Source organism: Xenopus tropicalis, chromosome 2 (assembly GCF_000004195.4).
Source record: "Xenopus tropicalis strain Nigerian chromosome 2, UCB_Xtro_10.0, whole genome shotgun sequence".
In the NCBI taxonomy this organism is placed as follows: Eukaryota; Metazoa; Chordata; class Amphibia; order Anura; family Pipidae; genus Xenopus; species Xenopus tropicalis.
Genome location: NC_030678.2, coordinates 57,661,038 through 57,684,278, shown reverse-complemented (window position 1 = coordinate 57,684,278; position 23,241 = coordinate 57,661,038). Strand labels below are relative to the sequence as shown.

General features: G+C 38.4%; 1 protein-coding gene across 3 annotated transcripts in view; it reads left to right on the top strand.

The window, feature by feature from the left end:
* LOC116408821 (cyclic AMP receptor-like protein A) overlaps positions 1 to 23,241 on the top strand; it is a 262,366-nt gene that overhangs the window by 178,768 nt on the left and 60,357 nt on the right. For all 3 annotated transcript variants that reach the window (XM_031896805.1, XM_031896806.1, XM_031896807.1), the window contains one exon: positions 14,624 to 14,702. In XM_031896805.1, coding sequence (XP_031752665.1) covers positions 14,624 to 14,702 — 79 coding nt within the window. The remainder of the gene's footprint in view (positions 1 to 14,623; positions 14,703 to 23,241) is intronic.

The window sequence follows — 23,241 nt, the reverse complement described above, 5'->3', positions numbered from 1 at the left end:
GAGACGAGCCTTAATGTTCCTTTTGCTTAAAAGTGGTTTGCGCCTTGGAAATCTGCCATGCAGGCCGTTTTTGCCTAGTCTCTTTCTTATGGTGGAGTCGTGAACACTGACCTTAATTGAGGCAAGTGAGGCCTGCAGTTCTTTAGATGTTGTCCTGGGGTCTTTTGTGGCCTCTCGGATGAGTTGTCTCTGCACTCTTGGGGTAATTTTGGTCGGCCGGCCACTCCTGGGAAGGTTCACCACTGTTCCATGTTTTTGCCATTTGTGGATAATGGCTCTCACTGTGGTTCGCTGGAGTCCCAAAGCTTTAGAAATGGCTTTATAACCTTTACCAGACTGATAGATCTCAATTACTTTTGTTCTCATTTGTTCCTGAATTTCTTTGGATCTTGGCATGATGTCTAGCTTTTGAGGTGCTTTTGGTCTACTTCTCTGTGTCTGGTAGCTCCTATTTAAGTGATTTCTTGATTGAAACAGGTGTGGCAGTAATCAGGCCTGGGGGTGACTACAGACATTGAACTCAGGTGTGATAAACCACAGTTAAGTTATTTTTTAACAAGGGGGGCAATCACTTTTTCACACAGGGCCATGTAGATTTGGAGTTTTTTTTCTCCCTTAATAACGTAAATCTTCATTTAAAAACTGCATTTTGTGTTCAATTATGTTATCTTTGACTAATAGTTAACGGTTTTTGATGAGCAGAAACATTTAAGTGTGACAAACATGCAAAAGAATAAGAAATCAGGAAGGGGGCAAATAGTTTTTCACACCACTGTATAAACTATATATACCAACAGCAATACTAATTGTAGATTCACTTGTAAAGAGTAATCATGTCCCCTCACAAATGCCTTTTTTCCAGATAGAACAACCCCAAGCTTGACAGTCTAACCCAGGGGTGGGAAAACTACTGCCCGCGGGCCACGTCCGGCCCGTTGGTGTTTTTAATCCAGCCCACCGACTTCACAAGTCTCATCACGCGAAACTTGGCGTCTGGGGACTGACAAGCGGAAATGGCGTAACGCTGGCCCGGCCCATCTGTAAGTGTGTTTGGCCACTTAGCCAAAAAGTTTGCCCACCCCCCTGGTCTAACCTCATAGTTTAAATCTTCCATCCCCTTTACCAGTTTAGTTGCACGTCTCTGTATTATGTTCAGCTCATTAAAGGAGAAGGAAAGGCTAAGTCACTTGGGGGTGCCAAAATGTTAGGCACCCCCAAGTGACTTAGATCGCTCACCTCATACCCCAGGCTGGTGCCCCTGTACGGAGAGAACAGCACCAGCCCGGGGTAGCAGCGATCGCTTCCTCCTTCCTGTAGCGCCGCGCGCGCGCGCATGCGCAGTAGAGTGAAAAGCCGAACTTAAAAAACAAAGTCGGCTCTTCACTCTACTGCACATGCGCCGGCCCACGGATTTCGCCGGGAGAAGAGAGAGGAAGGAGGAAGCGCTTCCTACAGGTACCCTGAGCTGGTGCTTTTTTCTCCTAACAGGGGCACCAGCCCAGGGTACAAGGTAAGCGATCTAAGTCACTTGGGGGTGCCTAGCCTGGGGTATGAGGTGAGCGATCTAAGTCACTTGGGGGTGCCTAACATTTTGGCACCCCCAAGTTAGCCTTTCCTTCTCCTTTAATATCCTTCTTAAGGACTGGAGCCCAAAACTGCACTACATACTCAAGGTGAGGCCTTACCAGGGACCTGTAAAGAGGAAAAATATGTTTTCATCCCTTGAGTTAATGTTCTTTTTGTGTGACATCACTTTTCTTAAGTAATGACACAGAATTACATTGCCTGGAATTAGACAACTTGTTATCAACAAAAATCCAGAGATCCTTCTCATTTAAGGATACCCCAACACCCTTCCATTTAGGGGCCGATTCATTAAAACACGAGTTCTTATCCCGAATGGGAAAAATTCGGATTGGATACGATAATTTCTGAAGATCGCAAATATCACGAAAATGCTTATGAAAAAATCGTATTAGTCAAGATAATATCGTATTGGCGATCCGAAAGTCACAAAATTTCCATACCGAACGATTGTAAACAGAGGCAGAACCGTTCTGAATTTTACGCGCAAGCGTACACTGTGCAAGCGCCGAAAAATCTGCGAAAATACGCTCGGAGCGTTCGTGTCTTAATAAATCTTCCCCTTAATGTATAACTCACCTTTACATTATTTCTACCAAAGTGCATAACTTTTCACTTTTCAACATTGAACCTTATTTGTCAAATCAGTCTGCAAAGAGGCAGCATCTTGCATGGAACATAAAGGTTTGCACAATTTAGTATAATCAGCACACAGTACTTTCAGTTGCCACCTCCAGATCATTAATAGGCAAGTTAAAAAGCAAAGGACCAAAGACTGACCCCTGCGGTACTCCACTAACAACTCAGGTCCTATTTAGAAAATATTTACCACCACTCTTTGTATTGTATCCTCCAGCCAATTCTCAATCCAAGTACAAATATTATGTTCCAGGCAATATTCCTCAATTTTATCATTAACTTTTGATATGTCTATCATTCAGTCTTTTATGGTTATAAAATGTTTCCATTTCTTTGCTCTTAATAAAGTAGTTAAATACACACAATTGTGAAAACTGCTTTCCTCTGGTTTCTAGTTTACCTACAAAATTAGTTTTTGAATGGCTGCTTGCAGGCTCGTGTAATCAAGTAATGAAGGCAAGACTGGGATTTGCCACTAAGCAGTTTGCCACTGTTTGGCTTATGCATAACTGACATAGGAGGAAATCAGAAACTTTCCAGTTCTCCAGAAATGATTGATAATTCTGTAGGTTAAAAATATAAACACAATGCTAATTCTCGTTGGGACTGTTAAACCTAGTGCACATGCTCAATGCAGCTGTTGAAAAGCTAAGCTTCGGAGTCGTTGCAAACTATCAAGCAGAAAGAAATGATGGTCTGTCATAGGGGGTGATGCTGCAGGGCTGGTTATTAATTTCTGATGCTGATTGCATAGGTTTCAGATCTGTCATGCAGTAATAATCTGTATTATGAACCTTATCAGCCTTATAGTATAATGTTTATATTCTGTATATACAGTAAATTGTGGGTGTGTCCCTAAGCCATTAATGGCGCCCAAGCAAAATCTACGTTTAGGGCTGAATTGACGATTCAGCCCTGAAAGTCAGTTGGGCAACTGAACAATCTTTCCTGCATATAATGGTCGTAGGAAAGATTGTAATTCCTACATGTATGTCCACCTAAAGGAATGGACAAGAGACATTGTTAATATTGACAAAATGCCAATGTTCAGTGTAGTTTATATAAATCTTGCATTTGGCAGTTTGAATGAGGATAGCTAATTATAGCGCTTCAATTCCAAAGTATAAGGAGAAGCCGTGAATATACTTAACTATCTTCATTCCAGTAGTTTTGTCTCCTACCCTCACCGCTAGTTATCCCTCTAACAAACCAGCTGTCATTCCAGAGATTTATTATTGTATCAAGGAAGCAGAAATGCAGGTTCTACAAGGTCCCAGACATCAAGAAAAATGAAAGGGGTTTTCACCTCTTGTTATTGAGACTGGGGAAGCCAAACCTACGGTGACAGAAACAAAGATCCTGAGATTAGTCTTTTGTCTGACTGCTGTGTGGGGAGGATTGCATTAGCTGATCGCAGAACAGTAAATCTGCTTGAATGCAAGGTCACCTAGGGTGTGGATTGCTGTTATTATAGGAGGGCCCCGTATTTCTCTGCTAATGCATAAAACACTAGTGACAACATGACAATGTCTAGCAGACTGATACTGTGCGTGCAGATTGAATTCTGTATTTCAAGTCTGCTGGATCTATATTTGGTTTCTCCACCCTTACCGCCTCTCTCATTTTCTCCTACACTGCACGGTAACATTTGATTAAATTGCTAACACTGACTTGTGATCAGGAGGTGAGAAAGAGCACATTTTGTAACAAGAATTGTTTAGCTTATGATATTTATGCATGGGCTGGACAGTATTGAATCAGAAATTCTGTTAAAGAGAAGCTGCCATTAAAATATAAAGTTGGTAAATGTGCCTACAAATAATAATTCCATTTTTATTGGTTTATTAAGACAACAGGTGGGTGCAGAAAGAAAAAGGGGAGGGGTACAGCAGTATCACCATAACAAGTATAGCAGTGCAATGACATTAATATGTTTACAGTTTCATAGATTAATATCAATATAAATATCACACCATAGTCCACAGACTTTCTGGAATTTGATGGCTACGAAAAAGTCGCGACAATTTACGAAAAAGTCGTAACGGCGACGAAAAAAATGCAAAAAATACGAAAAAGTTGCAAAATGTTCGTTTCCAATCCGAATTTTTCCCATTCGGATTCGTAGATTAGTAAGTGTGCCCCATAGTGTTAAGGGGTTAGTCAGGGAGTTTCTCATTGTCTCCTGTGGTGTTTTAAAGAATCTTGTTACGAAGCCTTCTATCAAGAGCTCTATCGGAGCTCGGCTGGGAAGATTGATGCGGTGCATAGCTCGGAGGATTGCATTGGAGTCTCGATAGTTCAGGATCTTTGCTATCATCAAATATAAAGAAAGGTCCTGCCGTAGCCTCCAGTGTATTGTAATAAGTACTCATCAACAGGTAGCAGTCCCCGTGTTGGCTGTATCTCTTACAAATATATTTACAAGAACCCGGAGAGTACACTTATTTGCAGTGAAGCAGTGTAGTTTTAATGAGACATCTTTTAGCACCTAAAAGGTGCTAAAAGATGTCTCATTAAAACTACACTGCTTCACTGCAAATAAGTGTACTCTCCGGGTTCTTGTAAATATCTTTGCTATCATGGTCAGTGCCGGACTGGGGGATGAAGGGCCCACCGGGGCTCCCGCCCCACGGGCCCTGCAGGTGCCCCCGCTGGCTGCGTCCCCTAATTCCCCCCGCGCAGGGGCCCCCCTAACCCCCCTCGCAGGGCCCCCCACCCGACGTCCTCCCCCGAGCGCGTTTAATTAACACGTCGGTAGGAGCGTTCGGGCAGGGGGAGCGCCGGCAAGGGTCGGGTCTGGGCCAGTCCAACCCTGATCATGGTACGTGAGGGCGACCCAGAGGGAAGCCATTGCGATGGGATCCTGTGTGCTATTTCAATCAGAAAGAACAGGGATATCAATTCTGCGCCCACATGGGTTTCTCTAGGAACATCTCAGGGTAGGTGCCTTTTTCCTCCTCAGGTATGCCTATCATGTACGTTGTTGCGTTTTTGTTGGCCCTCTAGATCATCGGCCCATGTCTTGAAGCTGAGGAACTGCTCTTAGAGGTCTCTGATGGTTTGTGGCACCCCTTTGGTAGCATCCTCTAGATCCGAGATGTGGCGTTCAGCTTCGGTGGTTCTTTCGCGCAACGTATGCATGTCATGACAAAGAAGTGCAATATCGATTTTAACTTCTTCCACTCTAGTATCTATTTTGACCTCAACTGCATGTCTGGTGTCTCGAATAGCTTGTAGCATTTTTTGTAGAGTGGGTTCAGGCAGAGTTTGGTCTTCCTACAGTTGGACTGGTGGGGCCTGTAGTGGCATTGTTTTTGCTTCGTTGGAGCGGGTCCTATTTTCAGATTACTGTTGGATGAATTTATCCAGCTTATTTGTAGTCTTGTAGTCTGGTCCAGCTTCTTTGTAGTCTTGTGGCCCCCATTCTGAGTGTCACAGTCAGTGTGTGCTTAAAAGTATCTTTAAGGTTATCTCTCAGGCAGGCACTCGTTTAGGATCGGTTGTTCTTGAGTTCCCAGATAGTGTGTCATACTCCATTGATGGCTGGACCATGCCCACAAAACATAATTTTTAGTAATGTAAAAAAAGGTGGTCGTACACAGCACAATCGGGGCATGATTTGGCTACCTAAGTGTTGGCCCCAATCCTACAGAGATGAGGACTGCATCAATGCGCCGATGCACTCTGATTTTCAACCCTGGCTCTCTGATCTTCTGGTAAATTTTCAGTTAGATATCAGTCATGGAGACCTGTAGGTGGGCCACATACACAGACCAATAATCTGCCAATTTAGTCTGGAAGGACCAGGTTGGCCCATGTATGGCCATATGACCAGTTTAAGTGTAACTGATTCACTTACAGTCAGAAAACGTGTTGTAATTTTGGGGAGGTTTGCTTTCTTTTTCTAACAAATTAGCAGTAGAAAACCCTGCACTACACTGATGAGCCTCAAGAAAGGCGAAACTGGTCTGTAGTTAGGAATCTGATCAGCTATAATCCTGGCTTCAGCTTTAAACCCAGTCGGTGAGCTGTAGCCTATAGGATAAACCCATGTAAATGGGATGTTTTTAAGAGTTTGGAATTCATTCCCAGAATTCATTTTGTTTGCAGTTCTGTTTAGTATAGATGAATAGATGAAGTTTTTTGCCAAGTTTTTCTGTGAAAAAATGCCTATACCACTGACCACAACTAAATAGTTGAATTATTAAAATGTTATATGCCTATGCAATTAGTTATGCTATTACATCTCCAACACATAAAAGTTTTAAATGTGACCATGTATAAAATATATCAGCGCCACTGTCCATCCTACCTTCAATTACGAAATGTGCTCTGCTGTGCCTATTAATTCAGGGAACCCTGGCGCTGGATTTTACTTTTTGGAGCCCAAAGCCCCCGTCCCCCCTGATGCTGGCATTCTGGGGAAAAAAAATCCTGCAACATTTTAGGACTCCTTTTCCCCCAAACATTTGGGTAAAGGATAAGTTTATACACACACACGTCTCAGAATCACTGACCCCAACTTATATTTTTGGGCCCTTGACACCCTCTAGGTCTGTAGTACTTGTTATAACTTTGTGGAGGAGCATCTTATCTGATATTTCGCATCTGAGGGTGTTTCTTGAAGGGTTGTTTTCATTACCTTTGCTAAATAAATTGGATAGAGTGTTTAATCATTATGTTCTATATATACCTACCTACCTATAACATTTTGTTGTTAAACAGTTTAAAAGAGACCCTGACAAGCTCTGAAATTTCAGACACAGCTGAAGAGCAATAGACTGTAGAAATACTTTTTAAAATAAAAAAACATTTCCTAAGACCCGTCAAATATATGTCCTGAAAGAAAAATTGCGGGAGCAGAAAACAATGCTTATTATGCATGTACTTTAGTTGGTTTTGCTGATGGGGGTTGCATCCCAAAAGGCAATAAATAATAACAGTAAGAAGATCCTGAAACCAAAATATATTTTACTGTAAAGCTCATAGTGCTTAAACTTATCCAACTGATAGGCCAATGTTGAACTTATTAATATTAACCCATGTCATATTATAGAAACCATATTAAAATTATACTGTCAACTAAACAATGCTCTGCAGAAGCAAATTTCATCAATCAACACATGTCAATGAAGGTTAGAGGACAGTAGACACTGGTTATGCCTTGTGCTTCACGCAAAACTTATGCAAATCGCGCCATTACTCATGGGTGTCTTTTCATAATTATCTGCTGTAGTGCCGCCAATCCACGTCTGCAGCAGAGAGAACGGTTCTCTGTTGGTAATAAATGGTATGAGCCCTGGCTCAGCTGTTGCTTAATGATTGCATCTTATATTATGCATACCCTGGTGAGCTAAACATAGTTACGCTTCACTGACACATCCACAGAAATACGTTTGTTTTGCAGAATTAGGATTCTAAACCTTGTAACCCCATATACTGGTTAGAAAGGTTTTGGTTTATCACATCAGTGGCTCTGTATACTCTTTATCCAGGCATTTGGAGTTAGAACCTTTTATTTGCAAAAATGTACCAAAATAAAGTTAAAGTTGTGCTATGTAAACTGGAAACTCTGCTATGCCTGTGTAGATATGCCGTGTGTTTTGCTAATACAGTTTTCAGTTATAGAATTATGAATTCAGAACTGAGAGTTAATCTTATTTCAGGGAATGTATTGTGGGTAGATGATCTGTGGTGGCTGATGTGTGTGTGTGGCAGGATAATGGTGCTGTGCTCTGTATGTTTTCAGTTTGTCCTGGGTGATATTGCCATGCTTCGTGTGTTCACTTTGGGAAAAATTCAATAAAGAAGTGAAATTGAAGTAAGTAGCATATTTGGTGCTAAATTGTTATAAAAAGAACATTAAATTAAAAAGATTTTCAGCTTCATAAATGTCATATTTGTGTGCTTTTTGGCATCTAAAAGACACTTTTATTTCATGTTTATGAATTTGGAGTTCCATGTAGGATCTGTTTATCCCACATGACAATTGGGGACTTATTAGGCCCTAAGTGTACATGGAACAGCAGCTGGTATATAGGATATTCGGTATTCTCCTTAGTAATCATTGGGTTAATTTGGGGGATTCACAGGTGTTACTGATTTGGGTGGGTCTATAGGTAATCAAAGTTGCAGGTGTGTGAGTTTGTAGGCTTTTAGGTGATTGGCTGTGGAGAGCTAGGCAGGTCATGTGGCACTGTGGTGAGGGGTATAAAAGGGGGAGAGGGAACAGGTTACTTACCTTTCTTCATAGGAAATGGCTCAAGGCGTTCCTTTCACCCACCCGCCCGCCCTATATATATTAAAAAAAAAATAAAAAAATATTATGGAGAAAAAGATGTATTTGTGTCGCAGCAAAGAGGCGTTTTTGTTATCAAAAGGAATGTGATTGTTAAATGAAATTTTATTTTCCATGCAATTTATTAAAAGTTGGTATAAGATTTTGAATTATTTTGAACTACATTTTCTCACTCTAATAACTCAAAATTAGGACCGATGCAATCGAATTGGCAGAAAGCATCTAGGCATAGGGTTGCATAAATAAAAACAACTGTCTTTAAACAGTTCTATGAGGTTACCAAAACATTTTACCCACTTTAACTTCACTTACATCCACTTTTGTGACTTTTGTTACATCTCCCTACTGCTGTGTTCTTTTGTCTTTTAGTTGACTTGTCTCTAGCTTTTCTGAGTTGCAGTTCCCTTGTCCTATAAATCCAATGCTTTATTTCTAATGTGATTACAGTTATGACTCCCTGTGTAGTCAGAAGGCATTATCAAACGGCAGCTGAGAAAGTGCATTTGTCTTTTTTATCCCATTTGTTGCAGCTGCATGGGACAAGATAAACTGGAATAATTCTCTGACACACTCTGACACACCATCAGTTAAGTTCTTTATAGATTTATAGGGGCAATCTGTTGTGAGAATCCTCCCCTACAGGACTACTACCCCATTTGCTGTTTTTCTGCTTGCTTCCTCTACCACCGGTTAAATCCTCCAACTGGGTAGCCTTTCTGATGAGCAGGTGCCCTCATTCTGTCTGCTAATGCTACTCCTTTGTAGGACCAGGGTTTGTCTACATGTTGGTGCTCCGCCCTATCATCTTCCACACTGTTGTCTAGTACTTCAGTCTATTTTAACATCTTCTACCACAGTCTCTTTCAGGGGTCTCCCAGTGTGCCGTGGGTTTCCTCACTCATTTGTTCTCAACCCTCTATTGCCACTCCTTTTGCAGTCAAGTTGTGGGTCCTTTGCCTTTTTTAATTTGCAAAAAAGACTAACATACATGTCAGTACTTATTTATGTGGGAGGGGTATTCACAGAGGTGTAAAACTGGAGTCAGAAAATGTTTTTAAAATTCAGGTTTCAAGTAGGGCTGAGGAGTTCTCATTTAGCCTGTCTTAGAATTTAGAAAGTTTGCTACTACACAGTTAAAATTAGCAAAAACTAATAAAGATAAGAATAGATGTAATAGAGAAATATTTTGCTTAGTGGCTGAGGAGGTTAAATGCAGTATGCAGATGGAAAATATTTTGCTTAGTGGCCGAGGAGGTTAAATGCAGTATGCAGATGGAAAATATTTTGCTTAGTGGCTGAGGAGGTTAAATGCAGTATGCAGATGGAAAATATTTTGCTTAGTGGCCGAGGAGGTTAAATGCAGTATGCAGATGGAAAATATTTTGCTTAGTGGCCGAGGAGGTTAAATGCAGTATGCAGATGGAAAAAAGTAATTTTTTTTGGTGTACTGTTGGCATACTAAAACATATAGTTGAAAAACTGTTTACAAAGTGAGTTACTAGACAGTCATAGTCTCATTAAGCACTATACTACATACTATACTGTATGTAATGTTGCAAGTAACAAACCTTGTGCTTTTTCTCTATATAGGCTTCTGCTTTTGAGGGACATAAACTGTACATGGTTTGGTTGCTGCCTTTTAAAAAGCTGAACTCTGCTTTTACAAGAAAACACGCAGCAACAGCTTTTCAGCTCATGTTTCCATTGCTAACATTACTTACCTCTTTAACTGCTGCCAGTGTTCTTTGTTGAGTCTAACATAAAAAGGGTAAAGTAAATACCGGTATGGTTTTTGATTGAGTAGAACATTGCAGTAACTGTATTCTTAGATGAGAATGGGCATTCATATTAATTAAATTAAGTGGTTGTACAGGTATAGGACTCATTATCCAGAATGCTTGGGACCAAGGGTATTCTGGATAAGGGGTCTTTCCATAATTTGGATCTTCATACCTTAAGTCTACTAAAAAATCAATAAAACGTTAATTAAAACCAATAGGATTATTTTGTATCGAAAAAGGATTAATTATATATTAGTTGGGATCAAATACAAAGCACTGTTTTATTTTTACAGACAAAAAGGAAATTAATTTTAAAAATCTTAATTATTTGATTAAAATGGAGTCTATGGGAGACAGGCTTTCTGTATATCAGGTTTTTGGATAACAGATCCTATACCTGTATTAGTAGATACATTAGATAGCTTTAAGAACTTTAAGATGCCTTCTTAGCAAATGGGAAGTTCCAGGTTCACTGTTATGTATATATGTATGTACTGTACATATATTTATGTAATACACAAGATCCATGAATATTCTGTAAATTATATCCTTATAAATGGTGCTTAGTGATCAGTTATATCAGTGCTTAGTGGTGTCATTTCTGTCACATAACTCACTACAACTTGTATTATAATAAATAAAGTACCCCCTGTTGTAGAAAATTAGGATATTAGTCACCTTGTCCTGTTTAAAAGCATTCAGCCTAATCATTCTGTAGTCTTTTGTACAGTATGTGCTGATAAATAATATATTAATTTTCTAAATGTATACATGCAGATTACATATATTAATATATGTAGTGTAACAGCTGAAACATTGGCTTGCATTAAACTCAACTTTCTGATCAAGATAAGACCTGTGAGTTTGGATTTCCTTCAGTATATGTGCATATTTCTATGTGTACAGTAATAGCCAGAAGTTTTTCCAGAAAATCAAGTATTTCTCACAGAAAAGTATTGCAGTAATACATGTTTTGCTATACACATGTTTATTCCCTTTGTGTGCATTGGAACAGAACAAAAAAGGGAGGAAAAAAAGCAAATTGGACATAATTTCACACAAAACTCCAAAAATGGGCTGGACAAAATTATTGGCACCCTTAACTTAATATTTGGTTGCACACCCTTTGGAAAAAATAACTGAAATCAGTCGCTTCATATAACCATCAATAAGCTTCTTACACCTCTCACCGGCAATTTTGGACCACTCTTCCTTTGCAAACTGCTCCAGGTCTCTCTTATTGGAAGGGCACCATTTCCCAAAAGCAATTTTAAGATCTCTCCACAGTTCAGTGGGATTTAGATCTGGACTCATTGCTGGCCACTTCAGAACTCTCCAGCGCTTTGTTGCCATCCATTTCTGGGTGCTTTTTGACGTATGTTTGGGTCATTGTCCTGCTGGAAGACCCAATATCTTGAATGCAAACCCAGCTTTCTGACACTGGGCTCTACAGTGTGACCCAAAATCCTTTGGTAATCCTCAGATTTCATGATGCCTTGCACACATTCAAGCAGCGCCGGATTTCTCCCCCATTGGCGCCCCCCCCCCCCCGTGCACGAATGTGCGGCCACCCCGTGCCCCCCCCCCCCCGGCTGCAAGCGCAAGTGTGCATGCGCAAACATTTAAAGTCCCATACGGAGCAGTGGGGAGAGGTCCCCATTGCTCCATATGGGAGCCAAATTTAAAAATTATTTTGCGGCGGGGCGGCATGCCGCCCCTAATTTTGTGCCGCCCTAGGCCCGGGCCTTTGTGGCCTCGCCACAAATCCGGGCCTGCATTCAAGGCACCCAGTTCCAGAGGCAGATAAACAACCCCAAAACATCATTGAACCTCCACCATATTTCACTGTAGGTACTGTGTTCTTTTCTTTGTAGGCCTCATTCCGTTTTCTGTAAACAGTAGAATGATGTGCTTTACCAAAAAGCTCTATCTTGGTCTCATCTGTCCACAAGACGTTTTCCCTCCCCTTTTTGTTCTGTTCCAATACACACAAAGGGAGTAAACACGTGTACAGCAAAACATGTGTTACTGCAATACTTTTCTGTGAGACATACTTGATTTTCTGGAAAAATTTCTGGGGTGCCAACAATTTCGGCCATGACTGTATATATGGTAATCTGTTATACTGCAATACTATGTATGTTACAGATTACTTTCTCCAGAACACCTTCCTCAAGATGGCCAAACATGCCAAAAAATGAATTAAACTCTAACCTCTGACCTCATATAAAATAATAAATGTCCCCTGCCTGTAAAGGTAATACATCAAGAGAAAAATCGAGGACATGTCCAATAAATGCATGTTCCAATATTTGTAAACAGTGCAGGCCTTGTATGTATAAGAGGCTATTATGAACCATAGATGTAATGATGGAGATAATGTTATTGCCAGAAACATTTTTCAGTTGAGCATTATTTTCTGAAAGGTGCAGAAATGAATATTTTTTTCCATGATGACATGGGATTAGTTGAGGTCTCTATACTACAGACAAGAATATCCATTTAATCAGCCTATAGATTTTAGGTTCTTGCAGGCATGACCCTCATAAGCTATCAGTTTTTCTGTATGTCAGTTATGATATACCCTTCTGTGCTGCAGGATATGTTGGTGCTTTATAATAAATGCAATTAGAATAACAATGAGCAAACCTTAAGACCAGTAACTGGCTTTGTTTTTTTCAGAAATCATTTTTATTAAAAGTTGAATTTTTAATAATATAAATATAATTCTGAGAAATTGTAAAAAACATATATTAAAGATATCCAGTGATAAATGTAATTTACATGGGATTGGGTCTTATAGGATTTAACTGTTAGGTGGTTATTTGTTCTTCATTTTTTTTTATTGTATTTTTAAATTATTTGCCTTCCTCTTCTGGCAGTTTCCAGCTTTCAAAAGTGGGTCACTGACCCCAGCAGCCAAAAAGCTATTGCTCTTGGAAGTTACACTTTCATTGTTATTGTTACTTTTTATTACTTATGTTTCTATCCAGACCCACTTCTATTGATTTTTCAGGTTCTTCTTAAAACCACTGCCTGGTAGTAATTTGGACCCTAGCCAACCATATAGCTGCTAAAATTCCAAACTGGAGAGTTACTGAATAAAAAGCTAAGTCATTCAACAACCACAAATAATAAATGAAGACCAATTGCAATACTAAAAGTTAATTTAAACATGAACAACCCCTTTGAGTGGAAGCCATTTTAGCAGCTATTTGAACATGATGCATTTGATAAAGTAAGCCCTAAAATTTTCAAGAGAGTTGTCAGTGCTGGCAAGAAGGTGGTGTAGCCAATGGTTCAACTACTTTGTAAAACAAAACTACAGGAGTTAGGGGCTGGAACAGATCAAACAGATACAGGTATTCATATTTTTAAAGCATTTTTAGCTTTAAATTACAAGAAAACACTTGCAACCTGCAATCAGATGTATTATTTGACTTGATATTAACGTATCCCCATTTAGCAGATGCTCCTTATTTCAGAGTGAACGTCCTGCTTCTCTTGCTAGTGATTCCACTTGTTCATGTTCTGTAAAGGTTTCTGCTTTTTTTCAGCATTGAAAACTCTTATTACTCTTCAACCGGGGATCCTTTGGTTCTTATTCTAGACCTAGCAGCACTAAGCTTAGGAGAACACAAGAGGGAAGGATAGACAATTCCCAGTGCCCTGTCACTCAATGTTCAGTCCACACAGACAGCGGCTAGAGAGTTATTATTAACATGCTGCTGAGCACTGTTATGTTATGTGTTGGAGTCAGACCACTACAAATAAATGAACCAATGCCTTCCTGAGTTCTGTGATCTACTCTGTTAACTGTTCTATTCTGACACATTAGTTGATTTCTTATCATAAGTCCTGCTGAACACAGGCCCTCTATTTCATTAAAGGCAACTGTTATAATTGATACAATAGTTACTTACTGACTGACAGTTACTGACTGTGCAGAGTCTGTTCTGGATTTCTGAGCTGCCAGACTTAAACACCAGAGAGAGAAACATTGAGTTTCAGTTTTACAAAAACAGTTGCAAATAAAGAAGAGAAAATAATTTAAAAATGTTGTTGCTTCAGGTATAATATCTGGAAACACTTAAACTGAAATAAGTGTTCAGAAGGTGAACTGCTCCTTTAACAAATAAACCATTTAAAATATTCCCTTGTCTTGTACTTTTTATAGGTAACAACTACTACTATTGCACTACTATTCTAAGGTTAGATAGTATTAGTTAATTTCAGCTGAAAAAAACAATAGTCCATAAAGTTCAACCCCTCCAAATGACCCTCCAATGTAACATTAACTGTATACATTTTCTGTCCCCAGATGGTATATTCCATTGTTCACCTTGATATTTCTGATGATGCTATGCTATCTTCGGATAATCTATGTTGCAAAGCAAAGGGTAAGTCATATATTGATTTCTCTGGACACAACTAGCAAGTAGACGCAAAAAAGTAGAACTGTAAACTGTGAGTAATGTGGGGAATTATTAATGGAAATAGAGAAGCTGTGAAGTAAAAAAAATATACCAAGCAATGAGATGTGCAGTCAGTTGATCAAACTGGATCTAATTATAAATGTTCATAGGTACCCCAGGCAGCAATAGTCAGTTTTAGGGTAGTTCACCATGAAATTAATTTAGTATGATGCAGACAGTAATATTCTAAGACTGTTTGCAATTGCTTTTCATTTCTTATTTTTTCTTTTTTTTCTTGTTTTTTTAGTTAATAGGCTTTTTCAAATGCAGTTTGGAATTTCAGCAGCTGACTGGTTGCTATTGTCAAATTTACCCTAGCAGCAAAGCATTGACTTAAATAACATTACAAGAAAATGAATAGGAGAGGGCCTAAATAGAAAAATGAGTAATTAAAAGTAACAAAATTGTTGCCTCGCAGAACAGGTTTTTGGCTGCCTTGGTCAGTGACCCCTATTTAAAGATGCAGAAGAAAAAGGCAATTAATTGTAAAATATTGTTAAAAAATAAATAGATATAAAAAAATTTAAATCAGTTAAGGATTTTGATAAGATGATACGATTAGGACATACTATATCTAAGTAAAAGTTGGCTTTAATTTTAAAATTGAGTAAGAACCTCATTCAATGGCAAGCATGTTGGACTACTATTTGTGACTCTTTGCAAGTGATCTAGCATCATTTACTACGTTCCTCCCATTCTGTGCTTTCAGTTTTATTAAACTCTTTAGCAGTCACTATATAAAGTAGCATTTCATATCAATACGATAGTGTCAGTAAATTATAGGAAGGTTTTTATTCAACTTCAAACTCTGCTTTTTGGATCTTGTTCTTTCCATAAAATGTCAGACACTGAAATTCAGCCAATTTCCACCTTGTTCTTTTTGTAAATTCTAAGCCTTGCATTGACTTTTCCTTGGTCACCCAATGAGATAGGCAGGGGAAATGGAAACAAATTGTTCAAAAGCATGAGGCTCATTTCCAAGCGACCCCTGTGCATGGGTTTGACAGAACAAGAGTGCCATTTGTGCTGCTTCCTACATAGTCATCATTCTCTAGTACTGCTCTACAGGCCCTTGGGAGATTTATTGGATCTGGGCTTTTAGAATTCAGGCAGCACAATGAATACAGCCCTTGCATTAGCTGGAGCTGTCCCAGCAATCAACTGACCTATTATTTCAGAAATGTCTTGTACCACTGAACTGATTCGTTCTTGTGTAAGAAATAATGTTAATCTTAAAGACTGTGCCAGTGGTATTTTACTGAGATTTTGTTCCATTGCAAGGTTCTCTAAAACGTTTTAAGTAGTGTTTAACCCTTTTAGTGCCGTAAAATAGAGAATCTACTGTACCACATGAAAAAACCATAGAGACAGTGCCATAGCTCTTCGATATAAGCAAGGCATTTATTTATATGATTACATGCAGTACAGATCAGAGAGCAGACTGCTGGCACAGAAAGAATTGGATAGTTTAACACCAATTATTGTTATTGCCCTGTTATAAAATATGTTAGGTCAGGCTCATTATTTAACCATAAATTATAGATTGGACAATTAAGTATCGGGGCTTAGTTAGGAAGTAAATGCAAATGTAATTTTGCGCAACATCCCATAGGAACCAGGGATTTGCTTTTATTTTACCTGCAGCATACTAAGTCAAGCTATTTTCTTTCAGCTCCTGTTACTCAGATTTGTAACTGTATGTCAGGGTTAAAACTAGGGCAGTATTCTGTTAAATCGTTAAAAAAGGCAGAAAAAAAGAAAAGTTCCCAATAAACCTTGACATCCCCTTAGCACCTTCGCACCTATCTTATATAAAAACATATGTGTACATTTCCTGGTATTCCTGACGTTACCATTTTTATTATATAGGACAGCTGTCTGGCTCTTCCTATATGGATATAGAAGTGATTCTAGCCCAAATGAAGTATAAGTATTGATGTGGTTCAGTACTAACAAGGGTTTTATTTGCTTTTACATAAGACATCTGCTCAACTGGTCAACTCTATCAGCACACATTATAAGTACACTTGTAAATGAATGAAAGGCTATGTAAATATAATTGAATTGCCTTAAACATATAAAGGTATGTTGAAAAACAGAACTGAAATAGACATCAGGACATGGTTTCACATGTAACATCTCACATAGTAAATCTTTATAATGAAATTTAGTGTATGTATAGATAGTTGTAAATTAAAAAGACTTGTATACCTTAATTTGTCCTATGATTCAATGGCCTATGCCATGTCTGAGGTGTTGTAAAATAATGGTTAACATTGATTTAAACATAATGTCAGATTCCAGTTGTCATCCATGAAGACAGAGACCCAAAAGTGTCACATAATGACATTAGACTTGCAAGGAGAGGCAAGGCAAGAGGCAAGGAGAAAGTGTAATGAAGAAAGGCCAGTAGAATAAGGTACCAGGGAGAAGACAAGCTCAGAACCATCTGGGTCACAGCAAAAAAAAAGGCAGCAAAAATTCAGTTTGGAAGTAGACAAATTGAGATAAGCAGACAAACAGAGATCATTAAGATCATATTTTGTATACCACATGCTTTTTTGTTTAATGAAAAACTTTTGTTTATTAAATTGTTGGGGTCTCTAACTCTATTAAAAGGGATGTTCATCTTCAGACAATAGTTTTTGTAAATTATCTAAACATTATTTATAATGTGTAGTCTTGTATCTACAGACCAGGATTAGCACTGCTATAACTCTCTCATGCTCCCTCCTCTCTCTGTAAGGGATCGCTGACACCAATTTGCATTCAGCCCAAACAGGTAGTTGACACTGAACTGGTTACTGCACATGCTTTTACTCTCCTGCTTTATTTGCATTTCATTGATCCTATTGGCTAAATCTTGCCAGCCAATCGTAACAAAGATATGCAAATGAAGCAGGAGAGGGAAGGCATGTGCAGAACCAGTTCAGTGTGCATTTTTTTTTTTATTTAGTTGCCTGCCAAGTCCTGATCTGAAATATCCCCTACAGAAGAGAAGATCAGTGAGAATTTTAGTAGCACTGATCCAAAGATTATATGGTCTGTAACTTCAAAACTAAACATTTAAATGCAAATTTGGACTATTGTCTGAAGGCGAATATCCCCTTTAAAGGGGACCTGTCACTCTAAGTTAAAATTGCTATATAACACACTATATAAATTATATAAATCTTCCCTTCAGTCTTAGAGTTTACAATCATGGAAAGCAGGCAAGTACCATTTTGTTATTAACACAACCTTTGCATCAGCTCAAAATCTTCTGTATGCGCCAAAATGGGGGACCTAATGCACATGCACAGGATACACAGTTATAGACAGTGAGGAGAGGGGGAATGAGAAGGGGTGTAGAATACAAAGTGAAAGTAACTGCCTGCCCCTGCCTGAGGCACCGAGGTGGGGCAGGCAATATATCATTGCCAGCTGACATTTTTAAAAACCTTATAGCAGGTATTGATGTTTTAATATTAAAAGAATTTGGGTTCCATGTTTAATTAGAAGATGAATATGTAAGACATATCTTTTAGATAAGGCAGCAGTCTGGCTTCTAAAGCACTCATTGTTTCTGGTCCATTTATTGTTTCTACCAACAATTGAGGACTAAAAACAAATTAAAAAGGTACCCACTGAATACCAGTGTACCATTTATGATGAGTGTTACACATCAAATACCCTGGGGAGTTTTTAATGAATTAGCAAAACTTCATCCTTTAAAAAAATTCCATCTAGCTTAGCCAAGTGATTATGCATTACCTTCCAGAGTGGATAATTTTAGCCTTGTAGCTATCAGCTAATTTCTAACATATTTGGAGCAAAGGTGACATATAACCAAGTCTCTCCTTATGCAATATAGCTCTTCTCTGACTCTCGGTGGGAAACTATAGTAATAAGCAAATCTACATCTGACCTTTCTTAAGGCAATGTAATGTTACAGACATAGCAAAGACACATCATATTTTGACGCAAATAAATGCAAGTAATGCATTTAATACTTTAGCAACAAAAGCTTTTTCCACGGTATTAATGCCCTCACCATTATAGCCATAAAGGTTATGTGATTGTCTTGACGTAATACTGGAAATGAGCAGCAAAGAAATGCAATTATAATTACAATTCATCTCTTTTAGGCTAGAAGGATCTAGGTAGAAAATCACATTAACCTAACCAGCATTTCCCACAATAATTACTATTAATGCCACAAAGTCAGAGTCTTTTATTCATGTCCTCTGCTGATTTTTCTGGTAACCTCTGTTGTGAATAATTTCCATCACAGGGACAAAATACATTTCTTAAAACACATCCTCGGAGAGACTTTTGCAGACAAAACAGACTGTGGGGGAAGGATATAATAAATCCTCAGAGGGAGTATTAGAGCACATTATATTCCTTAGGAATGATGTGACTTTGCTGAGAGCTGTGTGCAGCATGCTGAGTTTTACTGATAAAGAGAAAGAAATTCCAGTATGTGAATCTGTGGGACATACCTTATTCATTTGCTGTATCAGGTGGTATTTTCACTAAAGCACAATGGTCCGAGATCTTTGTAAAATCAATAGAAAATTGTTCAGAAAATTGTTCTGTTTGTAGAACTTTACTCCCTAAATTGCCTGAATTATATTAATCTCAGGTCCAATGCATCCGTTGTGCCCCTAGCCTTCAATATTTGGATGTTGGCACACTAGGATGGTGGTGCTGAGAGATTTCTTTTAGCAAGCCACAATTTGCTCAGTTCACAAACATAACATGATGGAATTTGCTGCATACACTGTAATAGGAATGAAGATGTAACTGTTAACTGTGACAGCTGGAGTGTCTTGCTTTCTTAAGAAACAGTGGAAACCTTGCCAACAATGATCTTCACCAACACCTTTTTGGGACCAGTAGTAGTCCAAATCTGAAGAGATTTACAGAATAAGAGCTTGAGCAGAAACTGATATAATTAGTGCCAGCTTCAGTGCAGGAAATGGACTTTTAAAAGAAAAAAGAGTAGCAAGAAACGCAAAATGACGGAGCATGTGCAAGGAGCACACATGCAGAAGGTCAAGCGGGACCTGATGTACCAAGAGGTAGAAGAGCGTACTGGTACCCTGGTGAAGCTTACATTATTCCCTTCTTCAGGAGCTACAATTAGGGGCTCCTAAGGTTTAACAGGAATTATTTTTGTGAAAAGCCTTAGAGCATAAGTATCTCCAGAGTAAACCCAAAACCTCTGCCTTGGGGATCTACAATCTTCTGTACCTTAAATTTTTCATGACCATTAAGAAAACCAGTAGAAGGAGGGATGTGCTCAGAATAGAATGCATTCTTGACATCTAGCTTGAGTATAGAGACATAACGGAGGCTTCGCTTGATTCAAAGAGCAGTGCACATAGCCTGCAGCTATTTGCACAGTGCCCCACATGGTAGGCAAAGTGCAAAAATGGGCAATTGCAGCATATTTTAAAATTCTGCACCCAGTGTTGGGCATTGGGAATTTACCTAAAGTCTCACTGCTTACCATATCAGATGGTGTACTGATGCTCTGGAAGGCAGAGGGAATTCAAGTCCCAGAATTTATCACACTAGGTTTTCCACACTAAACCATTTCATTTTGGAAAGAACACATTCTGAGAAATCCAAAATGGGTAAATATATCTTTCTTCTCCAAACTACCCAACTATAATCTAAGCATTTTAAAAATTACCTCAAAGCTAGGTAATATGTATAGTGATGGATATAAATGCCAGAGGTCTACTGAACAATTTGATGACCAATGTACAGTACATAGATGAAGGATTCCCAAAATATATGGCATCTAAGTGTCCCAAAATGAAAATAATGTATATGTACTATCAAAGCTGTCATTTCACCTACTGCAAAATCAGCGCAGTTACTGTATTTAATGTGGGGTAAAGCCGTAAACAGGAGCTAATATCCTGTAAACGTAGTGTACTTTTTTGGAAAATATATATGCCTCTCTACCACAAACTCCCAAACTATAAAGCTTTGCTAAAGCTAGTGATTTTGATTACATTTCTGAAAATTGCATCTTATCTCCCACATATCATTAGGTACCAGCATAGAGCATCCTAAATATCAATATCAGGGGTCTGCTGAACAGTTTGATGATCAGTGTGCATAAAATTACCAAAATATAACTTGTGCATACTAATTTCACGGCTTATATTTCAACAACTTCAAAAACACATTGCCTGTTTATTTACAATAAAAGCAAAAAGAAGTATGTGAAACACTGAAAACCATATATTTTTGGAAAATACGCATTCTTTTGAATCCAGAAAGGGTAAATATGTCCAAACTACCAAGCAGCGCAAAGCTTTGCTAAATTTGGCAGTATTTATTACCCTTGTACACTTATTACGCTTGTACAGATGGCTCATTTGTACTGTACTGGTATTCTGTCCCCCCCCCCTCAGGTCTGCTACTGGATTTAGTGGCAAGTATCTGGTTAGAGATCTTTTTTCTAATTTTTCTAATTACATATAGGCACCTGTAGGCCGCTTCCTTAAGGCTGCCACACTATGCACAGGGTGTAGATGCAGCTCTGGGTAAAGACATAAAAAGCCATATATTTATGGAGAATAGAAATTCTCTCAAAAGTTTTGGAAACACATTCTAATAATTAAGAAAGGGTAATGTCTTTCTACTCCAAACTACTAAGGTGCAGAGATGTGCTAAAGTTAGCAGTTTCTGAAAATTGCCAAAAGTGCTCAATTTTCCATATTTTATCATTTACAATTTCATATGTCAAAAGATAAAACATCTTAAATATGGGTGCCAGGAGACCGTTTGATGTGCAAAATACATAGATTGGCATGTAGGGACCCCAAAATGGAAACAATGCATATGAATTTTATTAGCTGCTGATTTAGCTTCTGCAAGCAAAGTACCCTGCCTGTGTATTATGTATTGTAATACCTGGTAACATTATGAAGACCCCAGAAAAACTTAAATTTTTTTCAAGTACATATTCTGACAAATCCAAAGGGATATAATGTATGCATATGACTTTCTACTGCAAAGCAATGAACAATAATGCAGGGTTACATATGCAATAAAATATGGAAATGAATGAAATAACAAAATAATTGATTCAACAGGGTGATTAGTGATCAAAATACCTGATCCTGAAAATGCTTAATAGCCGCATTGATGGGTTGTAAGTGCTTCTGACTCGCTGTCCTTCATTGCAGACAGCTACCTTGTGTAATAAAAGGCATTATGTTTGCCCAGGAGCAGTAACCCATAGCAACCAATAAGATGTTTGCTTTTAAACAGATAACCAGTAAATGCTTCCTAGTGACTGGTTGCTATGTGTTACTGCTCCTGGCCATAACCCTGATAGACCTCTAACTGCAAAAAAGGACACCATATGTAATAAAAGGCATTACCAGTAAGTTTGCCCAGCAGCAGTAGCCTATAGCAACCTATAAGATGTTTGCTTTTAAACAGGTGGCTGGTAAATTCTACCTGATGATTGGTTGCTAAGAGTGAATGCACCTGGGCTAAATTAGTGCCTTTTATTACATAGCCCCCTATATCTCTTATGTTCTTGCCAGTTAGAGCCTTTGTCTGCCAGCACGTAAAAGCTACATGCTTGGCAGGCAAAGCGTTAAGAGTAAACCATAGTGGTCATTAGTATAAAAAGTAACATGAAGGGCACCTAGAAACCATTTCATTGTCATTTAGGTTAAATGAAATTGAGGACTGGGCAGCAAACTGGCAACTGGTGTTTAAACTGTGATAAATACAAGGTTTTTCATCTGGCAAAAAAAGGGCAAATACAAATTATACATTGAATATGCTGCTGCAGCTGTTAATGAAATATTCTCCAATACTCTCTGATTGCACCTGAGTAAGCCTGTCTGTTCTGTCCTTTGGACTGCATTCTTTCATTTATTAAGTTCCCTAAACATGATATTGGAATCAGTGTCTACTTTTTTGCAAATGACACAAAATTATGAAAGGTGATTCATTCAGTTTCTACATTACAGATACATTTAGAGAAATGAGGGACAAGAAAATAGCAGATGAGGTTAAATATAATAAGACAATAAATGCAAAGTCATATATTGACATGCATTTAGGAATGTCAAGTTTAAGAAAAAAGACAACGTTAAGGACACAATAAATCAAATGGGAAAAAATGTTTATCATGAAAAAGCCTGATGATTTTTGCCCTCAATGGGAAAGAAAGAAATCACAAAGAGCTATAAACAAATTTTAAAGGAAAAAAACTATAGCATTTATAATGTTATTTTCTAACGCATTAATGTTCTTTTTAAGTTCTAGTAATTGTGTGTGGGCAGCGATCTCGGCATATTATGCATGATATCCTGTACATAAGGAAACAATCAGTGCAGCACCATAGAAGTGCTTTAATGCAGCTCAGTTATTTAGTTCTTATCTCCTGGTCTTATATGACTATGCTTCTCCAACTATTTCTCCTACTACTAGGTGTTGC